The sequence below is a fragment of the Rhopalosiphum maidis genome, chromosome 1, assembly GCF_003676215.2.
Source record: "Rhopalosiphum maidis isolate BTI-1 chromosome 1, ASM367621v3, whole genome shotgun sequence".
In the NCBI taxonomy this organism is placed as follows: Eukaryota; Metazoa; Arthropoda; class Insecta; order Hemiptera; family Aphididae; genus Rhopalosiphum; species Rhopalosiphum maidis.
Window position 1 is genome coordinate 59,658,040 of NC_040877.1, and position 22,430 is coordinate 59,680,469.

Genomic DNA, 22,430 nt, shown 5'->3' on the forward strand with positions numbered 1-22,430 from the left:
AGTCTTTTTGTATCAGTCCATGAAAGGAAACTCTTGTGAAAGAAATTTTAGTAAACTGAAAATTATTAAGAACTATCTAAGGTCTACAATGTCACAGGAAAAATTGAAAAATATGAGTATTATATCGATTAAATGTGAATTAGCTTCAAAAATTAATTTTAAAAATGTTATAGATGAATTTGCTACTAAAAAAGCACGAAAAGTGAAATTTTGAAATGTATAAAAGCACAATTATTTTTTAAATTATTATATAAGATTATAATAAGTTTGACAGCAATTATTTTTTCTTATTAAATACAATAATTATAATAATAGCTAATAAAAATAAAATAAACTAACGAATCTATAAAATGAATGTCTTTATATATGTAAGTACGAGGGTGAGGGGGGTAAACAATTTGTACAAGGGCGGAAATACGTTAAATGGTCAGAAGCACAAATTAACATTGCTACGGCTCTGGTTATAATCACATATTTATATAATATATACTGTAGTCTGTAGTCGATATTGAACCACGTGATAAACGGCTAATTAATCATATTATATTTATAACGACCCTTAGCAAATCCTTTGCGAAAAAAAAGTGATATAGTTATTACCTACACAAATAATTTAATGAAACCTATAATATAATGTATAATCACTTTAATATCAATCGATTAATGGTAAAACCTTTACGGTTGTACTGCAGTAATATTATATAAATAGTAAATACATCTTTAAAATGAACAATATTCAATAATATTTTATACTATAAAATTATACATTAATAAGATATTTTTTTAATTAGATATTTTTGACTAAAAGAAAGAAGAGTTATTGAATATTAACGAAAATAATTAATTAATTATTATAAAATACTTAAATTTTTAGGTTTTTTTTAGTATTCATTATTTTTTTATGTGTTTATTTTCCTGTTACTAAAAATTAAATTAAAAAAAAAAAAAGAAATAGGTACAATTAATAATTAGTTTATAGTATAGAGAAAGGCAAATAGCGAATAAAATAAATTAAAAATAGTGTATTTTAATGATGATCAATGACTCATGTATTAAGTTTTAATAATTCATTATTATTTGTTTTTTAATTATGTTTATCGGTTATAATCAAATTAATTAAATGTTATTTTAATAAAAAATGATCACAAGATATTATTCAAAAAAATATTTGAGTAAAGTTTTAACTAAAAATGTTATTTTATTAAATTACAATAAAAATGTAATAATATTTAGGTAGGCATCAATATTAAAAAAAATAAAAATATATTCCAGTTAGTACTCCGTTTGTCATTAATTTAATACGATATGAAAAAATAATTTTAATATCAGTTATATAGCACAAATTAATCATCATTTTAAACCGTATAAGATTGTATTTGTTCAAAACATTTCATCGACAATTTCATACACATATAAATATAGACCATTGAAAAATCAAAATAAATCTTAAATTTCATTTTTTTTTTTTATAATATGTTATTTGGACTACGATCGGAATCTAAAATTATCTTAAAAAAAAAATTGCAGAGGACTTCAATCAATATTAATGATGCCATCATCAAATACCAATGTATTTATTTAAAGATCTAATATGTTTAAAATAGTTAAAATCATACTCATCATATTATTATCTTGTTTGTCGATTCGTTTACTTGACGGTGCTTTAATTTGATAGGTTTTATTTAACGATAATAATTTTACGATTTGTATAATTACTAAAAGTATATATTTAGCATTAGCATATTTGTTTGATGTACCACTTAATTTTTAATTTTATGGACATTTATATATGTTTAAAAGATAATCTATAGTTATGTATTTATTTTATCGTATGCCTATTATAGCAAAAACTACCAATTATATATCAAGCGCTATCTATTCGAGCGTAAAAATATTATTATAGTTATTAGTCAGTAGTCGCCTGATCGCCGATACGAAAAATTCAACTCCTCTCTCGTCAAAATATTATAAATTATAATATTAAAGAAAACAAAAAATGGCTTTAATTCTCAATAAAAAGTACAAACTGGACTCCAGTGAAAATTTTGACGACTACATGAAAGCTTTGGGTAAGTAAACAATAAATGTATTTCATTGTATATAAATTATACACGTATTTCACTGACGTATTAAAAATATACTTTAGGCGTGGAAACAGTACGTCAATACTTAAATATTGCAAATTATTAAAATAATCGTTATTCTTATTTCAACCAAAAGTTTTGATTGACATCAAAATTATACTTGTTATTAACTAGTAACGTGTTTATTAATAACGCATTCCTATAGTTTTCAAAGTTACTAGACACTTCTTTCTTTAGTCTCGGTAATATAACTAATATTCCTTGTGTATCATATAAATGTATCACACAATTATAATTAGCTACTATTGCTATATTAACATTAAGAATACTGCATGTATTTTTCATTTTTATTTTACGTATAAAAAGTTTTATTGCAGAGTATTGTTAAAATGAATTTATAAGTATGCATTTTTTTATTATTATTACTTCCAATAACCTTCAAATTGCATGGGATGTTTAATTGATTTAAAACGCATTGAAGCACATCTAAAGTGGTTTTTTGTTGACGTTGTAATTGTATATTTAGATTTAATTAAAACAATTAATTTAAAATATGAGAAATACTTTTAAAATAAAATTCTTTAGATAATCTATACAATAAATATACAGGTTGATAAACCGAGTATGCTCATCTATCCTCTTTTTTATAGTTAATCTAGTTAAGTTTTGATTTTTAAAATATTTAAGTATATTTAAACTTCAATGACTATAGCATAAATTATTTAGATTTTTTACAACATTTTAGGAGTGGTCCAAGACTGTACTAACTTAATTTTTTCAAACGAAAACCAACTTTTTTATTTCAAATTACTAGGCAAGTAATTTTAACGAAAATATTGATGTTTCTAAATCAACATTCGAACGAGTAGTTCCTGAGTTATTAAATTATATATTAGTAATAAGCATAAAAAGATTTCTTTGATTCTACAGAAATTATACCTACTTAAAAAGTTAGAATTTTCAAAAAATTAAAAAACTGATAGATTAATATTATAATTGGCAATTATACTATTATTTTACGATCACCAAATTCCTTTAATAACCGATATCTTCCGTGTTTATTATTGTCATCCTTAGTAAATACACAAAATTAGATAACTCAGCAATTACTCGTTATAATTTTGGTATGGGTACCTACATTAATATTTTCAAATGTTCAAGAAAGAATGGCGATTTTTGTTTGAAAAAACTTAGCATAGCCACAGTCTACAACAGTGGTGGCCAAACTACGACCCGCGGGCCAACTATCATTTAATATCTGGCCCGCGAAAGAATGATAATCCTTATATATATATATATATATATATATATAAAAGAACAAGCCATATTTTATATTTACGTTAAAAAAAGGTCCGCGGTAAAAAAAGTTAAGAAAAAAATGAAAGACTTAAACATATTACAATTCTTACGAATAATCAAAAATTGTAAAAATTAAAATTTGGATAACTAAAGAAAAAATGGGGTTGAACATTCTTGTCGAACCACTCTGTATAATATATACTCAGTGATACTCGATAATCGATACTTATGTTCTGTAGTTTCTTGTCAAACAAAAGTCAATGCCCAACAAAATTAAATACAAATTTATGATATCCGTACTATTATTATAACATTATTATTTAAACTTATTACTATATTATAATACTAATAGCGATCGATTAATTACTGTTGTAATTCCTCAACTAGTAAAAAAATCGTTTGTTGCAATAAGTTTTAAAAACAAATCACCAGATAAAATTATTTTTTTAAATAAGTAAATACTATTGATATAAATGTTTATGACGTACGTTTCGTCGTGAATTCAAATTGAGAAATAAAATTGATAAATCTATTGCATACAAAAAGTTTTTTACTTAATAACATACTTGTAGTTTGTATACCTAGCTAATACGTTTTGCCATGAATTTTAAATTTCTGAATTTATTGATATTTATAATATTAGTTAGGTATTGTTTATCTATATAATATTATTACAATATGAAATTATGTTTTATTTATTAAGTCAATATAATTTAATGTCCATGGCCCATTTTACAATTAAAAATATTCGATTTTACTTTTAATTATATAGCTAGGTATTATAAATACCTTATACCTATACGTAACGAATATTTACAAAATGTTTCACATGCGTGTTTCAAACTGAAACAGATATCCATTTTATATAACAAAGCGCTATTTTGGCCGAGTAATGTTGGATTGTTGGACTATGATACTAATAATAATTTATACTATCATGTCATTAAATATTAATCAATATCAAAGTATCAAAATGATGTGTAGTTATACTATTTTATATTTAACAAAAATAAAATGTGAAATATGTATCTCATATTATAATTATTATGGTAATTATTGAGATTTAATTTTTGTGAATATGTATATTATATTATATAGTATAATTATATTAATAAGCAATAACTATAATATACACGGAATAACAATCAAAGTTTGATTATCAAACATCCAAATATTACGGGTTTTTTGATTATTATATGTTAAATTGTTATTCGTAGTTATTAATTTAATTAACGATCAAAGTATATAACCGGACCACGTCCCGATACGCTGTGTAAATATTATAAAGGCCACCGCAATTTTTCAAATTTAATGTTATGCAACGAAAATCGGTGGAGGGAGGCCTATTCTGTACTTATTGTAATTTTTAACTCGCGTAAACGCGTTTTTCGCATAAGCTTATTAATATTGCCGATGTTGGGGAAAGACGGTTAATAAAATTGTTTGTTTTTCTACAGGTGTGGGCATGGTAAAACGCACATTAGGTAACACCGCGACTCCAGTGGTGGAACTGACCAAAAACAACGACGGAAAATTCGTGTTGTCGTCAAACTCGACTATGAAAAACTCATCGATCGTTTTCAACCTCGACGAGGAATTCGACGAAGAGACGATCGACGGCCGAAAAGTTAAATCGATCATCAGCCAAGATGGAAACAAGCTGATTCACGTTCAGAAATACGACAAGCACAACGACACCACAATCGTCAGAGAATTCGAACCCGATCAATTGAAAATGGTACAAAACTGACGACAAAATACATATCATCGCGACTCCTTTCCTCTCCTCCCAAACGAACACACAAACACGCATACACGCATATATCACACATTCCTTATACTTAGATCACGCGTATTAATGAAACCCTCGACGTATTATTATATAACAGTATAATAATATAAGTATATAAAAAAATTACGTCGATCGTTGGTCGGTTAAACTTTTGCGTTTTATGTTAATGTGTTTTATATTCATTTATGATTTATATGTTTTTAGATCCTAACTATCGACGGAATCACCTGCACCAGAATCTACAAGCCAATCGATTAAATACAATTTCACAATAATTTATTATTATATTATAATGGTAAACGATTCAATCGATTTGAATGTTCACTGCAGTCTTATGCAAGATTTGGACTACTGCAGCCTAAATTATAAATATTATATTAAACAATATATCATACGATTACATAAAAATAAATAATTAATTTTTAATTTTGGTCTTTGGCTTTTAAATTATTTTTATGCATGCTTACCTACTCTAATTAATATTATAATATACTATACTATTGCTATGTGTTACCCGGTACTTTTCCTAGGAAAAATATTTCTGTTTGATATACGAGTACCTTAAAGTAAAAGTGAAAAACTGAGGTTCACTGACAATTCAGTGTTGTTGCACCTATATAGATTTGTGGTTAAATCCGGCTGAGATGGGGAATGCTCGATTATACCATGAAGTTGATTGAATATGTACGAATATGTACATTACTGCAGCACTTGCAGATGTACTTCGATTTTAGTGTTACAACTAATATCTAATAATTTCTTGAGCAAATTAGTTTTAAATGTAAATATACCTCCATTTAAAAAAAAAAAGAAAAAAAAGAAATGCAAACAACACAAGTTTTTAATACAGTAAAGTGATGGCTTAGAATATTTTAAAAAATCACTATAGTGGTGAAACTAAGGCTAAAATATTGGGGGACGCTATAGCCTCCGTCTGATATAACATGAAAAGTGACCTATGGGGGGCTTTTATCCCTTACTACCATATGTATTAATTTTGAAAATATTAAATAATAAATGACAAAATTATATATAAAAAAAAAAACCAACCAATATTTATTTAATCAAGTTTCATTTTTAAAAATATTTTTTTTTAATATTTCATCAATTTGAATATCTTTATATTTTCAATATGAAGTATTAATATGTTACTAGACCGATCTTGATTCATTGTGCAATGTAATTATTTTTCCTTATAGCTGAAAAAGAACATTCTGCAGTGGAACTGGGAGTGGAAGTAATTGAAAAAATAATAGTTATACTAGCACCATAAAAATATTAAATACAAATTTGAAAACAATTTTGATTTTAATTTTTTTTTTTTTAAATCAAATTCCTTTATATTATCACAAATATAATTTTTGAACACCAACATTTCGTTTTTCAGATCATTATTTAATGCATTCTAAAAATAAATTCAACTATGAAATATTTTACATTGTAAACGGTTTATATACATATTATTATATTAGGTACCTACCTTAAAGTGTTCGATCAAGAATGCGCTTTCCTCTTTGTCAAATCGCATTAAATTATCAACTGAAGTAACAATACGTAAACTTTCATCGATAAAACCTGATTTTCGTGCTGCAAATAATTTAGTTCATGATAGGTGCATTTAATATACAATATTCTTTTTAATTTGAATCGTCGTCACATAAACAATTTTTCTGCTTGAATTTAAATTGTTACATAAACATCATACTTACTTAAGTAAGTCAGTTCGTCCAGTGGCGTATTTAGGATTTTACTGCCCCGGGTATACATTTTTTTAATGCCCTTTTCCTCTCGCCGGTTTTTTTTTATAGTGGCAATTTTTCCGGGAGTGGTAAACTGAGTCGTGGATATTGGGGCTAGGTAAATTGAGTCCCAAATAATATTTTTCGAAAGAATGGTTTATAAATAACGACGATATACCTACTTAAAAATTAAGTCTCTACATTCAATGAGTACTATATTGTGATTATAATCACCAATTAGTGATTATCGATTACCGATTTGCTTACTTAAATGCATTCAAATAGATATGTATACATAAATACGTAGCAAAGAGTAGGTAGGTAATTAAAATGAAAAAAATTACAATGGAAAATAATTTTTTTTAAACAAGAAATGTTGTAGTATGAAAATAAAAATATTTCAAGATTTGAATTCGTTAAAAATATATCAAATACATTTTTACCATATAAATAATAACAATAAATAGTAATGAATAAAAAAAAACTTGACTTGAATTCGTATATTATATGTTTAATTAATTGTGATTTTTATGTAAAACGTAGTGAATTATATTAGATATTAACAACAAAAAAAGCACATTTTTAACCACGCCAGTTATGTTAACATAACAGATAGTACTAAGCCTGTAAAAGTGAGAAGGAAAATGTGTTGTTTTGGAAACTAAACCTATTATAACCCGGGACTCGTTTACCACAAAAACGGTATTTCGGACTCAATTTGCCTAGCCCTCAACTTTTCTTACCCTAAAAAAAACTTACAATACATGTGATATGCTAATAGTATCGTGCAGTATAAAAATCTATTGAGTGTCCTAGAATGTTGAATATCGTAGGTTTTCTCGGTAGTACCCATGAAAACAAAATAATCAAAGCCTGCAATTGTAAAATTTATTAATTTATTTTCGTAATATGTTTATAAAACAAACATCATCAAATTAATATTATAAAAAAAGTTCCCAGTTAAATTTGCTGCCACCAAAAAAGTGCTGCCCAAGAAAATTTCTCCCCTTGGCCCTCCTCCTGAATACGCCACTGGGTTCTTATCTAAGTCTCTTTAAACCTGTTAATATTATACGATTATAATTAAACCAATGTGTATTTACTGGGTAGTAGGTACTATAAATAAAAATAAAAGAAAATAATTAATTTCAAAAAAGAAAAACAAATAAGAGCTTTTACAAGGTTTATTAATATTTTAGGAAACAATTGAATAATTTATTTTTTTGGGATAAACTCCCCAGCTCTCCCAGTTGCGCTTATGTTGTAGCCACTAGTCACTAGTGTATATTTTCTTCTATACCACTCAATTCTCGGGAACAGGAGTTTGATCTATGACACTTTTTATACTTAAAACCTAGCCAAAGAAACTATTTGATGCAATAAGTTTTGAAAACCATTCACTACTTCACCAGATAAAACTTTGTTTAAAAATAAGTTATCCCAATAGGCCTTTTTCTTGTCAATAAAATGTTTTACGTTTTATTGCGATGTGAATGCAAATCAAGAAATAAAATAATACAGAAGCTATCCAACAGTGAAAATCCCATTCAAATGCAATCAGTAGTTTTTAGGTAAGAGAAATAATATATGGAAAGCAAATATAGTATATATATTAAACTTTAGCGGGATTTGAGTTAAATATTATGCTGTTTAAATTTTAATTTTTTTCATAAATTAAATGATAAATACGGCGTTATGAAAAATTCTTGGAAAATATTTTCAGTGTAACCAATAGTAACCAGAAAATAAACAAAAAAAAAAAAAAAATTAATTTTCGTAAAATTTATATTTAACCAGACCTCTGGGGATTAATTAAATACCAGAATAGAAAGTTAACTATTCGGCTATTCATCTATAGATTTACTAAAAACAATGTAATACATATAAGTATTATGTACAGTAAAAATTTCATTTTATCAAAAATTATGACATTCAAAAGTTTTTTTGAAATAGACATTCTATATTTGTCTACTTCAGTAAATTATATACATAAAAATTTGGTTAATTATTAACTTAATTTAATTTTAACATTTAATTTTACATTTACAATCATTTTCACATAGCATTCGATTCTCAAATTGATACTATTTTTACAAACATTTAATGGTCGTTCTATAGTATTAATCATAGTTTATTAATTTAAAAATTAAAAAAAAAATAGCTTCTCTAATCCCTTATTATATTGGTTCTCATGATCTCATCCTTTATTTCTCTACATGTGAGATTCAATAAATCATTATGTGTTTGAAGAAATTGAAATCACTTTAGGCATTCCACAAGGTAATCACTTGTCTCCTTTTCTGTTTTATTTATTTATTAATATTATATTATTTTTTTCCCTTTAATAACTCTAATATCTTACGTTTTGTTGATAATGCGGACATTTTTCTATCTGATACTGAGGACCTCTAGAGTGATTTAATAAGCTTTAACAACTGGTGCTTACAAAACGGCCTTTCCTTAAATATTAATAAATTTCTAACCATTACTTTTTCTGAGAAACCCACAAAATTATAATTGAAAAGTAATAACTTATTACTCTCACTCGTGCCTTGATATGTATATGTCTTATGGCTGTAGGGGTCACTCTGTAAATGTGTGCACACGGAGAGCCCGAAAGCGTTACCATATTGTCATAAACTACCTGCAGGTTAGTTTTAGTTTAAGTTTTAAATCATTTAGATACATAATTTTTAGTACACTGAATATATCTGTATAAGCTATATATTGAAATAGGTACAAATATAATGATCAAGATCGAGTAAGTATGATAAAAGCGGCGTTGCTTTAACACCATCACAAACGGTAATTCAATTAATAAAATGATTGTCGTTTGACATTTCAGGTGGTTGAGCCTGGAACCCCCCCCCCTGGCTACAGCACTTGTATACTGGTATACAATAAACATACATATCAACAAACTACAATAATAAATAAAAAATATTTTTTTTATTTTTGAATCTGTCATTACAGTTTGTTTAATATTACTTTTGTTTTTATAAAAATGTAAAAATCAATTGTTAGGACATTTAATTTACGCGTATTTTCCATTTCACTATATTATATACGAGACATGAGTGATTACAATATTATTGACTACCAACGGGTGAAATTAAAATCATTATACTGAATGTATTATTATTATTTTTAATTTTATGTCCTACGCCAATAAAAATATTATTTGTGTATTCGAGATAACGAAAAACGATTAATTTTATTTCGAGTTATCGAGAGATAAATGCTAATAAGTGTAATGGTAGTTTTATTGGGATTTCAATGGAGTTCGAGATAACGACGTTCAATATAATAAGAATCTACTGTATTTAAATTCCTGGCTTGGATTTAAATTCATTCGTATTTTTTAAGAATACTTGTTACGACACTTTTTATATTACAATTAATATGTATCTCTCAAAAGCCCATGTGGTAATTAAATGAATAAAATCATAATATGTTAATAGAGTTTTCATATTTTTTAGCATACAATTAATAGAAATAAAATTACTACGTAGGTACTATACATTATATGTAGAACTGTGTTTTACAATAATTCACATATTAAGTTAAAATATATTAAAAAAATAAAACGCGTATTTATATAAATAATAACCATAGTTTGAACTTCAAAATTGTCGCCGAGGCGTCCATTTTACTATTATACCGATCAAAGTTGTAGGTACTTGATAACAATTTAAATCGGTTCAATTGATTTATTTTTTATAAATATGAACGTTTATATATACGCATTCAAGAATGTATATTATGATATTTATGTAATCACATTATTGATAAATGCGATATGAAAAAAATAAGGTAATCGTAAAATGCATATAACATTTCTCACGTTCCTTTACTAAACATATAAAAGCCCCCCGACCAGACACGAATTGAACATAAAGTGCATGTTAGATGTTGACTATAAATTCACACAGTACCTTTATACGCGTATACAGTAGTCGTTTGATCGCCGGAAAGAAAAATTAAAACAGTTTTTTATTGTTTTGTAGTCAGTAAAACTAAATAGTAAAAAATGTCTCTGATTTTTGATAAAAAGTTCAAACTGGAAACCAGCGAAAATTTTGACGAATTTTGTAAAGCTCTGGGTAAGTTTTCAATCAATAATTTATTATTTATATAGTAGTTTATTATAAAATATAATACCTACCTATTATATTAATATTATACATATCATTTTTAAATAAGTAGAAAATTAATAGATACACTATAGCAACCTATTGATAATATTTGATTTAATAACACAACATTACTCGTTTCTGGACTTAACAAAAAATGTAAAGAAATGCAATGAATATGTTTTGTTTAATTATCTTTTAAGTTATAAAATAATACTCTATAATATACTAAAAAAATTCAAATTATTATATCTACACCATATTAATATCAAATAAAAATCATCAATTATTCCTATAAAATATGTGTCATAAGTCACAACATTAATTAATTATTGATGTAAATTACATAAATTAGTATAACTGTATAGTAGGTAGTCCAAAATTCATGAAGAAATAGATTGCTTTTACTGCTTTAGCTTCAAAATACTTTGCTTAGTATGTTATCGTAAATCCTTTTCGTGTCAATAAAAAGTAAATAGTTTCGTCGTCAACATAAATTGAGAAATAAACGAATCCGTCCCGATATATACGTCATACACCATCATCTCCCCTGTTTATATAGTATATAGTATAGTATATCGACTTGATTGTATTAAAGGTGATGGGTCGTCGTAAATTTTAAATTTCAAAATTGCCTCGAATCTTATTTGTTATATTGTATTTATGTAGGTAGTAATAATTACATCAGCGTAAAATGGAATCTAGATAAAATTATAAAAATATTAATTCAATTTTTCCTATAGAATTTTTTTTACTTTTTATTACGTCAATATAATATATTATACTATTAATTTAATCTTAATTGTATTCAAGAATGAATTAGCATACGCTATTGTGATTTAAGATATGTAAATACTTAGTTTAATTTATGATCGAAATACTATACTATTTAGTATTTTTACGTTGATAAATATTTAATTACCATATTTAATAATTTATAACGCGAAATAACCATTTAATATTATTGTTATCATTATCTATAATAAGAAGTTTACCATTGGCCCCGTTTGATATTCGATTTACTTCAGTTTCCTAGGTATAATATTAATTATTAAATAATTTAAAAATAAATAAGTACGTAAACATATAATATGTTTAATAACTGCGATAACCGATATTAAACTTCCATCTCGAGTAAAATATTATATTACACTGACCGAATCGATACGAAAATCATTATAGTACCTAATTGAATACTTCAACGTTACAGACTAATGACTATTACTGTAATTAAATGAATTATGTATAACAATTTTAAAGTCTAAGTCAATATTTTTAAAAATATTTCCAGGAAAACTTAATAAGAAAAAAATAAGAATTTTTACGCAAATTCAGTTTTCAAAAATATCGATTTTATTTTTTTGGTATAACTTGAAAACGAATATCCATATACGCTGGAAATTTAAAATTTTCACTAAAAGCTTATAAGGTTATTCTCTATAAATTACATTATAAATTTAAAATTATTTTATAGGAATTCAAAAATGCATAAAATAATTTCTCTTATACCTATCAAAGATTTGAAAATGTAATAAAAGGTTCTTTAAAAGTTTTTAAATCTGTTTAAGTTCTTACCAGAAAATAACATTTATTATTTATCATGAGCATTTTAAGTTTAAACTGTTATTAAGACATTCAATATCTTATAGGTATTTGCCCATAAAATAACTATTTTTGATGTTTTAATAAAATTAAAAAATAATTAACGTAGATACTAGAAAATTTCACAAAATATTTATTATAATCATTTTCTATGTATGATAAAGTTTTCAAAATATTTAGACTGAGTCAAATTGACTATAGACATTTGAAATTTTTTTTAGTTAAATTTCTTTATATGTCAATAAAAAAATTTTAACCTGAAGAAAAAAATTGAAAATTTAATACACGATTCTACATAATTTTTCTTATAGATATGTAAAAATATTTAAAATACATTGGCACAATACATTTTTATAAGTATTTGAAGTTCAAATGTTGACAAAATTAGTTACTAATTAACTACCTATAAATAAATTCATTGTTTTGTTATAATTTTGAGCTAAAATCATGTGTGGGAAAATAAAACTTTTACGTATAATATGTTATTTTGTACACGCAAGGATAAGTTAAAATGCAACAATTTTGGCATAAGTTAATTCAACCTACTGTATAACTTATAATACAATAAATTACTTTATTTATTAGCCAATAGAGTAATAGCAACACCAAAAAAAACATAGTATGAAATATACTTAGTGATATAGCCGATATAGGCTTATAGATCGTTTCCGCTCAGAATAGTTTTTCGTATACAATGATAAGTCATTGAATTCAAATTTAACACATCCATCACAGTGACCCACTATTAACATTTACGATAATATGGCAAAGCCACGCGTAGGTATACTCACTTTTTTTTGTTTTGAATTATAGACTATAGTATTTATTTATTTGCGGCATTAGCGCTGTTTATTAAACACCGTTCACTGATGTTTCCGTTTATTGATATTATATAGATCCCTTGTCGATAATACAGAAAAATAGTTAAGTCCATGTGTTATAATAAGTTATAATAATTAAGCGTTTCTACGACCTTTAGACTCGTCGCTGCGTCTGTATTTACGCACCGGACAACTACTGCAACAACAACATATTGTACGTAACGTTTTAGGTATAAATGACGTGTGATAATATCGTATATATAAGTACTTACTAAAAGCAACAAACACTTTGTTATAATTTATAATCATTATTACACGCAATATTAGTAGATATATATGCCCGCGTATTGATCTACATTCTGAAATGAGGTAATAGACAATGTAGAAATTAAAGGAAAGTAAATAATATTATATTATATTATTGTATTTAAATATTACCACCGTTACCGGTGTGAATCGAAAACAGAAAAAAAATTGATGATATAGTTGAAGACAACTGTTAACGTTTAGATTACAATAGTCAATAATCATGTACCTATCGTATGTTTGAAAATGATTCTACTAGGGTGCATCTTCTGCAGGTGTTATTGAGGTGATGCGCACGTTGGGCAAAGTCATGACTCCGGTGGTGGAGCTGACCAAAAACCAGGACGGTAAGTATGTGTTGACATGCAACACAATGATCAGAAACACATCGATCGAGTTCAACCTTGGCGAGGAATTCGTCGAAGAAACATTAGACGCACATAAAGTGAGATCGATCATCACCCAGGAGGGCAACAAGCTGGTGCACATTCAAAAAGGTTTAAGCGATAGAAAAGAGACTACGATAATCAGAGAATTTGAACCCGATCAACTCAAAATGGTAATAGTTATCTAAATCAGCGTTTCTCAGTCAGGGGGTCTTGACTAGGGGTCGCGTAGGTAAAAAAAAATACAACGCTGATTTACAAAATGTACCTTTTTTTTAAAAACTCATTATTGAAAAAAAAATATTTAAAATAATAATAATAAAATTAGCTAATAAAGATATACATAAAAAAATGAATAATTAGTGTGATCGTTGAATGATAGGATATTTTTATTGTTCAAATTTGTACTTAATATAGATGTAGGGGGAGGGATCGCGAAATGATTGACTATATTTTATACCTATTTTGAGGGTCGCGATACTAAAAAGGTTGAGAAACAATGATCTAAACATTCCAAACTATTCTAAACGAATCGTGATGTATAATAAACTACCCTTTCAAGGACTTGTCTCGTAACTGACGTAACTTGTGTCGTATTTGGACATTTTACGTTCCCTTATTTCAACATTGTAAGCTACAACCATACTTAAGTACCAATAGTCAGCCACATACTATAATTAGTAATTATTAAAAACCATTTAAGGTTTTAATGTGCCAGGATAACAAATAAAAAATATAACATTTTAAGAATACTTAAAAATGGCCACTTTATGATAGTTACGATTTCTTTGCATATATATGGTTTGTACTCTATATGCACACCTCGGAAAATAAGCAGTTTAGTTATACCATTGTCTAGTCTAGTTCACATAATACTATTATTATTCATCATGTCTATTTGCGATTATCTATTAATTATTATAAATAACGATAAATATAATACGCATTAGTCGCGTGCCCGGCGCTCTTTTATTATATTTTATACTATTTGAATAATAGTACACAGCTATATAATTAATATAAATATTAATAGTAATAAGTAATAACTAATTATTATATATGCTTCGTTATCATAATGGTTAAAGATATTCAATTTTTTTTTATTAACGTATTCACCGTGTTCTTACATTAGGTATATTTATAGTTTATATACAAATACAATCATAGTCCACGATCACTGATCAGTTATGATATATTTGCACGTGATTAGGTAGTATTAAGTTGCAACTTATAAGTTCGGAGTTCCATTCATAATGATAAATATTTATTAATTATTTCGTAATGGAAAATAATACATTGCTCTTGGTTGAGACTTGAGGTAAATATAATTTGGTATCTCAAATTCTCAAACAGCACGCAAAACTACCTATAAGCATTGGTTATAAATTCTAGTACTTATTTATAATTAATGCTATAAGGTACCTAATTAAAAGGTTTTGATCACAAAATGTCTATAAAAAAAATAATGCATACATATTTTAAAATTTTGAGTTTCAGTAAAAGTATTTACTATTTAAAAGAATTTACTTCATCAAAATAAATTAAAAACAATTTTTTTCTAAAACTGGGTTTGCGTAAAGATCTTGCGTTTTTCTCAATTATTAACAACTCCAAGGATTAATAATTATTTACTTTTTTCCTAACTAGTGAAGTAGATTCACTTTTTAGTTTCCTATCGGGATATAGATAATGGAGTTGAAACATTTTTATTGCTCCAAAGGCAAACACATACACCATTATAAACACAATGTAATCGTTGTTCAACTCCGAACTTAAAATTTAAACTAGTTTTAATTACAATCAAGGTAGTTATGATACATATTATAACTACCTTGGTAGCAATTATTAAAGACACGATACGATATAAGCGCACTCTACATACGTGGCCGGGGATTACAATTAATATTATACTATTAATTACAAGTCTTCATAGTTCTTACAATGCAAAAGCGTTATATTAATATTAGTGTATAATGTATACATAGATACTAATAATTATGTGCTTATATGTATTTTTTAGTCGATGACCGCTGACGGAGTCACGTGTACAAGGATTTACAAACCAATCAAATAAATACGTCATTACACGTTCGAACTATTACTTCTGCAGTATATCTACCTTTGTATATTGTAATATTATATTCAGATCTTTAAACTGAAATTTGACTTACTGTAATATATTGTAAACATTAAATACATAATACGTTTCTTTTATGACTACACGAACTAAACTTATATTTATTTTAGTTTTGAGTTAATTTAATCATTCCTTACATGACTTGCTACAAGTGAATACAATAGTGTAGGTATTATATTATTTATATTATTATTTTCAATTTTGTCATGGTGGTCTTATTCATTCGTTAATATGCAAATGCCCCATATTGCCTACCCAAAACGCCGTTAAATATCGAAAGATTATATCAATAAATAAAAATGTATTACAAAAACATTATTATATCAAAATTGTTTTTACAGTATAAGCTTTTAATAATAAAATATACTACTACTAGAAAAATATGCATATTAAGAATGAATAACTACCTATTAACCACGTAGCACGTAGGTGAGGTCGAAGAAAATGATAATTATTAACACTAAATATTTTGCATGTAACTATTTATTTTTCTAATCTTTAGCTTTATCATTAGGATTAGGCACTTCATGCCCTCAAGAATCACTAAATATGCTACTAAAAAAGTGTATTTGTACTTTGTAATAAATAATAATATTATACACAATACATAAATAGATAAATTTGATTACATAGATTAATTTAATTCATTATCTGAGATAATTATTTTCCTTTTTTCAGATTTGTTTTCATCTTACATTGAGTTTAAGTTTAAAAAAATAAAAAAAACTTAAATTGAATACATTTGTATTAATTACCTTTAGTATTACAATGAACTATTAGATATTTTTTTAAGTTGAGAATTAAAAACTTACCCCTTCATATAAATAGTTGTCAAATATGCACTTATAAATAAAAAATGGTAAAATATGCAACTATAAATTTTAAATATAAGCTCGTATTGCTGAGACAAATTTCTATATTACTTAGGAATGTTTTTAATGACTATTTAAAAACATGCAAACTCCTAGAATTCCCGAGCCTTAGCTATCATAATTAATCAAGAACAATTTTAAAAGATAGCATATAAATTCAAAATCATGAATCATTTTTTTTGTTTTAGAAGTTTTGAAAATTTACAACAATAGGTTGAGTGTATGAATATTGCACTATTTACATTGTGTCATTTATCTCTAAGTAAATAAATATAAAAAAAACATGTGAGGACTAAGCAAATATTGCAGGAGTAGCCCAACCATTTAAAAATGTAGACAATATTTACAAACGTTTTTTTTATAAATCTTAATTTGAATGAGTATATTTTTTATTTATATTATTTTCTTGTACCAGATGTTTGATATTTTAGAAAAAAAATATTGATACGTTCATGTATTTAATTAATTTAATTTTAATAATAACTTTTTAGAGCACTGTATAGCAGAAAATTTTCACTTTACATCTAAAAAATATTTATTGATGTCATTTTCCAATACTACAATCAGCATCCCAAATAAAATGTTTGATGTAGGTATGACAAAACATTATTTTATGCTTAATTTAAATAGATATTAATCAAAACATGTATAAGATTTCAGTACTTTTAATTCATTCAATAATAAATTGATAATTTGTAAGTAGTACTTAATGACTAATAGCATCTGGTGGCATGTATCCTGAATTACTATAACATCGTAAGGCTACTCTTCCATTAGGAAAAATAGAAAGCCAAGTAATACTTGCATGATCTAGGCTCAAACGTAACCATGCCTCTGGTGTCAACTGCAATGATCTATAACACAGGAATATAAAAACACAATAATGAATTTATAACAAGAGCAAAAACAAATAGCAAAAAACCTATTTCTAAAATAAAATTGTAGGTTTTGTTAAGGTTATCAATACCTATGATTTCATATTTGTATCATCTACAACTAAGGATTAAATGCTTTTATACAATAAATAAATATTACAATTACCTCATAACAAAATATCTTATAACATTTGCATGGCAAACTATTAATTCATAAGAATCTTCTTTTTGTTCAGGTGGCGCTCTATGAATGAATTTTCGAAAAGCCGCTTCTATACGAGCTCCATCCCTATAAAACTGCTAAAAATAATAACAATTTATGTAGGTTTATTATATGCAAAATATATAAGAGGTAGATATTTAATAAATTGAAGTTTACATATAACTCAGGTTTCCAGTGTTTGGATGGTGGATCTGGTTGTACTGGGGCTCCTTCCATTAATAAATCAGATGAAGTTAGAGGAATATTTGCAGGCAATTGTTTTTGAATTATCGAACAAGTTTCCATTGCTCGAGTCATTGTTGACTGTGTAATTGTTGTCCATGGATAATTCAATATACTTAAGCGCTCACCGGTGAACAGAGCTTGTTTTCTCCCTGCAAGAAAATATAACAATTTAATAAAAAAATAGTAAATATCATAATTCAGTTATAAATAATAAATAAATACAGTATAAAAAACATATATAAATATATTATAAATGTAAATGTGTTACAATGGTAGTGGTTATTGATTTAATGTTGAATAAAGAGGGTAAGTTATCCTAATAGTTTTTGACTTGTTATTTATTATTATAGTTTACAAAACTGAAAATATTATCCATACTTAAGATAACAGTATATAAATTAAAGTAACATTATTAGGTATATTTCATCACCATAGAATAAGTCAAGTTTTCCTATTGAAATAAATAGTTTAATAGATACTAGTATTTAATAATAGACTTTGATTTAAACAAATTCATTCACATTTAAATATTCTCTTTGGACACAATTATTTGTTATTATTCATTGATATTAGATACATACCTAATTCAGTCAACTTTCTTTCTCCGTCAGTCTCACCAGATACATTGTACTGGCCATGTCTAATAAGGAAAATGTGCCTTGTTGCAGAGGACTTTTGGTTTTCAATTTTCTTTTCATACTTATCTTGAAGCTCTGGTTTATTTGAGTCAATTGGTTTTACTAGACTTTTAGGTTGTCGCCTGAAAATTTATATGTTGACAAACACATTCAAAAACATTTACATATGATAAAAGAAAAAGGTTAAGAATAAATAAAGAACAAATAAGAAATAGATGGTATAAAATATAATTTATTAGTGTCATTCATTGTGCTGAAAGACTAGACAATATGACTATGTTAATTTTGATTAGGACTTATTTTGCAATAAGCAAATAAAAAACAATTGAGATTGTAAAGCAAAACATTAGTAATAGAAAATAGGAAACTAAATAAAATAAATTTTTCTTATTAGTGACTAGGAATGTGAAAGAACATACAAAAGCAAAATATTAATAAATAAATATACCTATAGGTATTAGGTACTTAATATATATATCAGTGAGCAGAATATAAATTTAACAATGCAGTCTTATTTGATAGTAGTTGTTAGTATTCAAATATTATAAAATTAACAACTTATATATTTGGTGCACAAATTCAAGCATTCAGCAAATATTTTATTTTGGTATTAAGCCTCGTGCTCTAGGATAGTTTTTATTTGAAGTGGGTTTAATCTTAGGTCCAACAGCACTTCGTACACTTTTTGGCCGTTCTGCAATTGATGCATCAACCTGCAAATCATCCTCAACTTTTAATGCTTCATCAAGCATTGACAATAATGAAGGAGAAATCTCTGGTTTCTTATATTCTTCTAATTTATGTTCAAGTGTAAGTAAATTTAATGTTATTAAATTCTCATTTCTTCTTGTATTGATCACACCATTAATGCAGCCACGTGTGTGACCTTCTAATTGATTACTAACCATGCGCCACTCATTGGTATCATCATCATAATATAATCTATCCTTAACACTCTGAAGTTCATCTTGAGGAATAAAATTTGACATTATTATATTACCAAGTTTTAATTGACGAGTCATTGCTTCTTGATTTGACTCAATGTCTCTTCGTTGATTTGAGTATTCATCCTCTTTAACTTTTAATTCTCCTTTAAGGCTTTGATAAAGAACCATTAATTTGTCAAATTTAGCTTGTTTAGATTCTACTTCTTCCAGCAATGTTGAATAAGTTTCCCTGATTGACTCAGTATAACCAGCAATTTCTTCTAAATTTTTAGCTAGTTCTTGTTCCATTTTTATTTCTTCTTGAATTTCTTTATTACGTTTATCAATTTGACTTTGCTGTTCATATAAATGATCTGTTATAGATTTTCCTCCTCTTAACACACTGCTTTCCATGGACTGAATACGAGTAATCAATGAAGCCATAAAATCCATTTCTTCGGCAACTTTAGCCTTTTCTAATTCTATATCGTATAACATACGATTTTGATCATCAGTAGATAAATTTTCTTTATTTTCTAATATATTGTTACGTTTTTCATTTAGATCTTGTTGTTGTTTTTCCAAGAATTTAGTATGTTCTTGAAGATTTTCCACGTCATAATTTTTTTCCTCATGTTTTCCTTTTTTAGAAGTAACTTTTTTTGATGATTTTTCATTTAAAATGTTACGTAGCTTTGATATTTCATCCTGATATTGTCTAATTAAAGCATCCTTCGGGTCTTCATTAACACGTGGTGCATTATGTATATTTTTTGCTCTATTAGCATAGCGTAAAGTTGTTAGTGTTTCATCCCAGTTATAACTGGCTGGACCAATATTAGCAATCATCAATGTTTTTGAATTACCCCCTAATGAATCTTGTAATAATCGAGTGAGCTTGGAGTCTCTGTATGGTATATGCGAGGAATTTTCTTCAACAAGTGCGTGTATAACATTTCCTAATGTAGATAGTGAAAGATTTATTTTTCCAGCTTCTTTAAGTCTTTGGCCAGTAGCTCCACTCTTACTCTGTCTTTCACTACCTGCTAAATCAACGAGGTTCAATTTACCAACCCTAATACGTTCGGTTGAACTTTTTATTTCAACAGTAACTGTAAAAATAGCATGACTCCTAGAACTATGTTCATTCATGTCTGTAGCACCAATTGTTCGATTTTTATTACCTTCTTGCATTACTTTTAAGATTTCTTGGACGTTTTTACAAATATATTTGTTTAAATTATTAACATAAACTCCAACATCTTTGTCTTCACGAAGGTCACATTTTCCTTTGGATTTTGCTTCTAACAAATCATGAATTTCTTCCTGGTATATTTCCAAGTATGAAGAAAACACTAAATATTGTTTGTTATTTGATTGTTCAATAGTTTGGAAAATCTGTTCAAAAGTTCTGGGTATTATTCCACGGTTCTTTTGTTCAGATAAAGGAAGTTTTTCATCACGGATTCCTTCCATTGTAAATGTCTTACCGGTTCCAGTCTGCCCATATGCAAAAATAGTAGCGTTAAATCCATTCAAAATTGATTCAATGAGTGGATGGACCATTTTTCTATACAGCTCTTCTTGAGTGGAATTCCAATCAAAAACAGAATCAAACGTAAACTGTTTATATTCAGAATCATCATTCTTCGGAACAGCAACAGCAACAGAATTATCATCTTTGGATATTTTCACAACCTCTGTATACCCATTGGACACTTCTTTAGAACTCATCGGTCTACATCTCACAATCACTTGGATGTTTTCTTTTTTTGTTTTAGCTGAAGGCTGACGGCCACTTCGTTTTGTTGATGTTTCCATTTTGCAGTGGTTTAGCGGTAGTAGTGTTATATTTTATGTATGAACAAGACTGACGGACAGGAATAGTAAATATTTTAATGAGGTTGAATTAACACCTGAAAAAAAACGTTAAAAACACACTCCTGTCACAGTAGAACATTAATATTGTATTGGATATTTAAGCGAAGCGACAGATGTTGTTCACAAAGAACAAACGAGAAGATATAAAAATATTATTGTTTGAATATTAGACACAAAACCGTCTGCGCATAAGAACACAAGCAGAGCGACACACTTACTTGTCCCAGTTAGAATCCCATTTCGTTTCCTTGTTCTCGAATATTTTATAGTACCTCTGTTCTACTTCATTCTGTACCAGGGCTTTGGTTTCGTTGGATTCTAGAAACGAGTACACTGCGAAACCACTAACGGCACCGACACCAGTGGACAGCGCTAACGTTCTTAGAAAATGTTTGTTAAAGTATTTCGCCATGTGATTTGCAATGATATGTATGTACAAAAATACGTGTCACCATAAAGGTATTCTAAACAAGTCGTCCTAATAAGGATCT

At 26.8% G+C, this 22,430-nt stretch overlaps 4 protein-coding genes across 4 annotated transcripts; 2 read left to right on the forward strand and 2 right to left on the reverse strand.

Moving 5' to 3' along the window:
• The first annotated feature begins 1,901 nt into the window (after positions 1–1,901).
• Positions 1,902–5,605, forward strand: LOC113547917 (fatty acid-binding protein, muscle-like). The gene is made up of 3 exons (XM_026948507.1): positions 1,902–2,069; positions 4,841–5,121; positions 5,380–5,605. The coding sequence occupies exons 1-3, from the start codon at positions 1,997–1,999 to the stop codon at positions 5,431–5,433; spliced, it is 408 nt and encodes a 135-aa protein (XP_026804308.1). The 5' UTR covers positions 1,902–1,996; the 3' UTR covers positions 5,434–5,605.
• A 5,190-nt stretch (positions 5,606–10,795) lies between these two features.
• On the forward strand, positions 10,796–16,382 carry LOC113561087 (fatty acid-binding protein, muscle-like). Its single transcript, XM_026967298.1, has 3 exons — positions 10,796–11,017; positions 14,052–14,335; positions 16,183–16,382. The coding sequence occupies exons 1-3, from the start codon at positions 10,945–10,947 to the stop codon at positions 16,234–16,236; spliced, it is 411 nt and encodes a 136-aa protein (XP_026823099.1). The 5' UTR covers positions 10,796–10,944; the 3' UTR covers positions 16,237–16,382.
• Positions 16,383–17,877: 1,495 nt separating this feature from the next.
• Positions 17,878–19,381, reverse strand: LOC113550368 (serine/threonine-protein phosphatase PGAM5, mitochondrial-like). The gene is made up of 5 exons (XM_026952138.1): positions 19,335–19,381; positions 19,076–19,254; positions 18,426–18,643; positions 18,213–18,346; positions 17,878–18,025 (listed from the first exon to the last, which is right to left on the reverse strand). Exons 1-5 carry the CDS (start codon positions 19,379–19,381, stop codon positions 17,878–17,880), a joined length of 726 nt encoding a protein of 241 aa, XP_026807939.1.
• Positions 19,264–22,300, reverse strand: LOC113550047 (kinesin-II 95 kDa subunit-like). The gene is made up of 2 exons (XM_026951654.1): positions 22,158–22,300; positions 19,264–21,974 (listed from the first exon to the last, which is right to left on the reverse strand). Exon 2 carries the CDS (start codon positions 21,877–21,879, stop codon positions 19,732–19,734), a length of 2,148 nt encoding a protein of 715 aa, XP_026807455.1. The 5' UTR covers positions 21,880–21,974; positions 22,158–22,300; the 3' UTR covers positions 19,264–19,731.
• Between the last annotated feature and the right edge of the window lie 130 nt (positions 22,301–22,430).

Excerpts from the sequence above, each read along its gene's own strand:
- LOC113547917 (XM_026948507.1), top strand. The coding sequence starts at position 1,997 with ATGGCTTTAATTCTCAATAAAAAGTACAAACTGGACTCCAGTGAAAAT. Across the intron at positions 2,070-4,840 it reads CGACTACATGAAAGCTTTGG|GTGTGGGCATGGTAAAACGC; the intron begins GTAAGTAAACAA and ends GTTTTTCTACAG. Across the intron at positions 5,122-5,379 it reads AACCCGATCAATTGAAAATG|ATCCTAACTATCGACGGAAT; the intron begins GTACAAAACTGA and ends ATATGTTTTTAG.
- LOC113561087 (XM_026967298.1), top strand. The coding sequence starts at position 10,945 with ATGTCTCTGATTTTTGATAAAAAGTTCAAACTGGAAACCAGCGAAAAT. Across the intron at positions 11,018-14,051 it reads CGAATTTTGTAAAGCTCTGG|GTGTTATTGAGGTGATGCGC; the intron begins GTAAGTTTTCAA and ends CATCTTCTGCAG. Across the intron at positions 14,336-16,182 it reads AACCCGATCAACTCAAAATG|TCGATGACCGCTGACGGAGT; the intron begins GTAATAGTTATC and ends TGTATTTTTTAG.
- LOC113550368 (XM_026952138.1), bottom strand. The coding sequence starts at position 19,381 with ATGAATGACACTAATAAATTATATTTTATACCATCTATTTCTTATTT. Across the intron at positions 19,255-19,334 it reads ATACCATCTATTTCTTATTT|GCGACAACCTAAAAGTCTAG; the intron begins GTTCTTTATTTA and ends ATAAATTTTCAG. Across the intron at positions 18,026-18,212 it reads ATAAGATATTTTGTTATGAG|ATCATTGCAGTTGACACCAG; the intron begins GTAATTGTAATA and ends CCTGTGTTATAG.
- LOC113550047 (XM_026951654.1), bottom strand. The coding sequence starts at position 21,879 with ATGGAAACATCAACAAAACGAAGTGGCCGTCAGCCTTCAGCTAAAACA.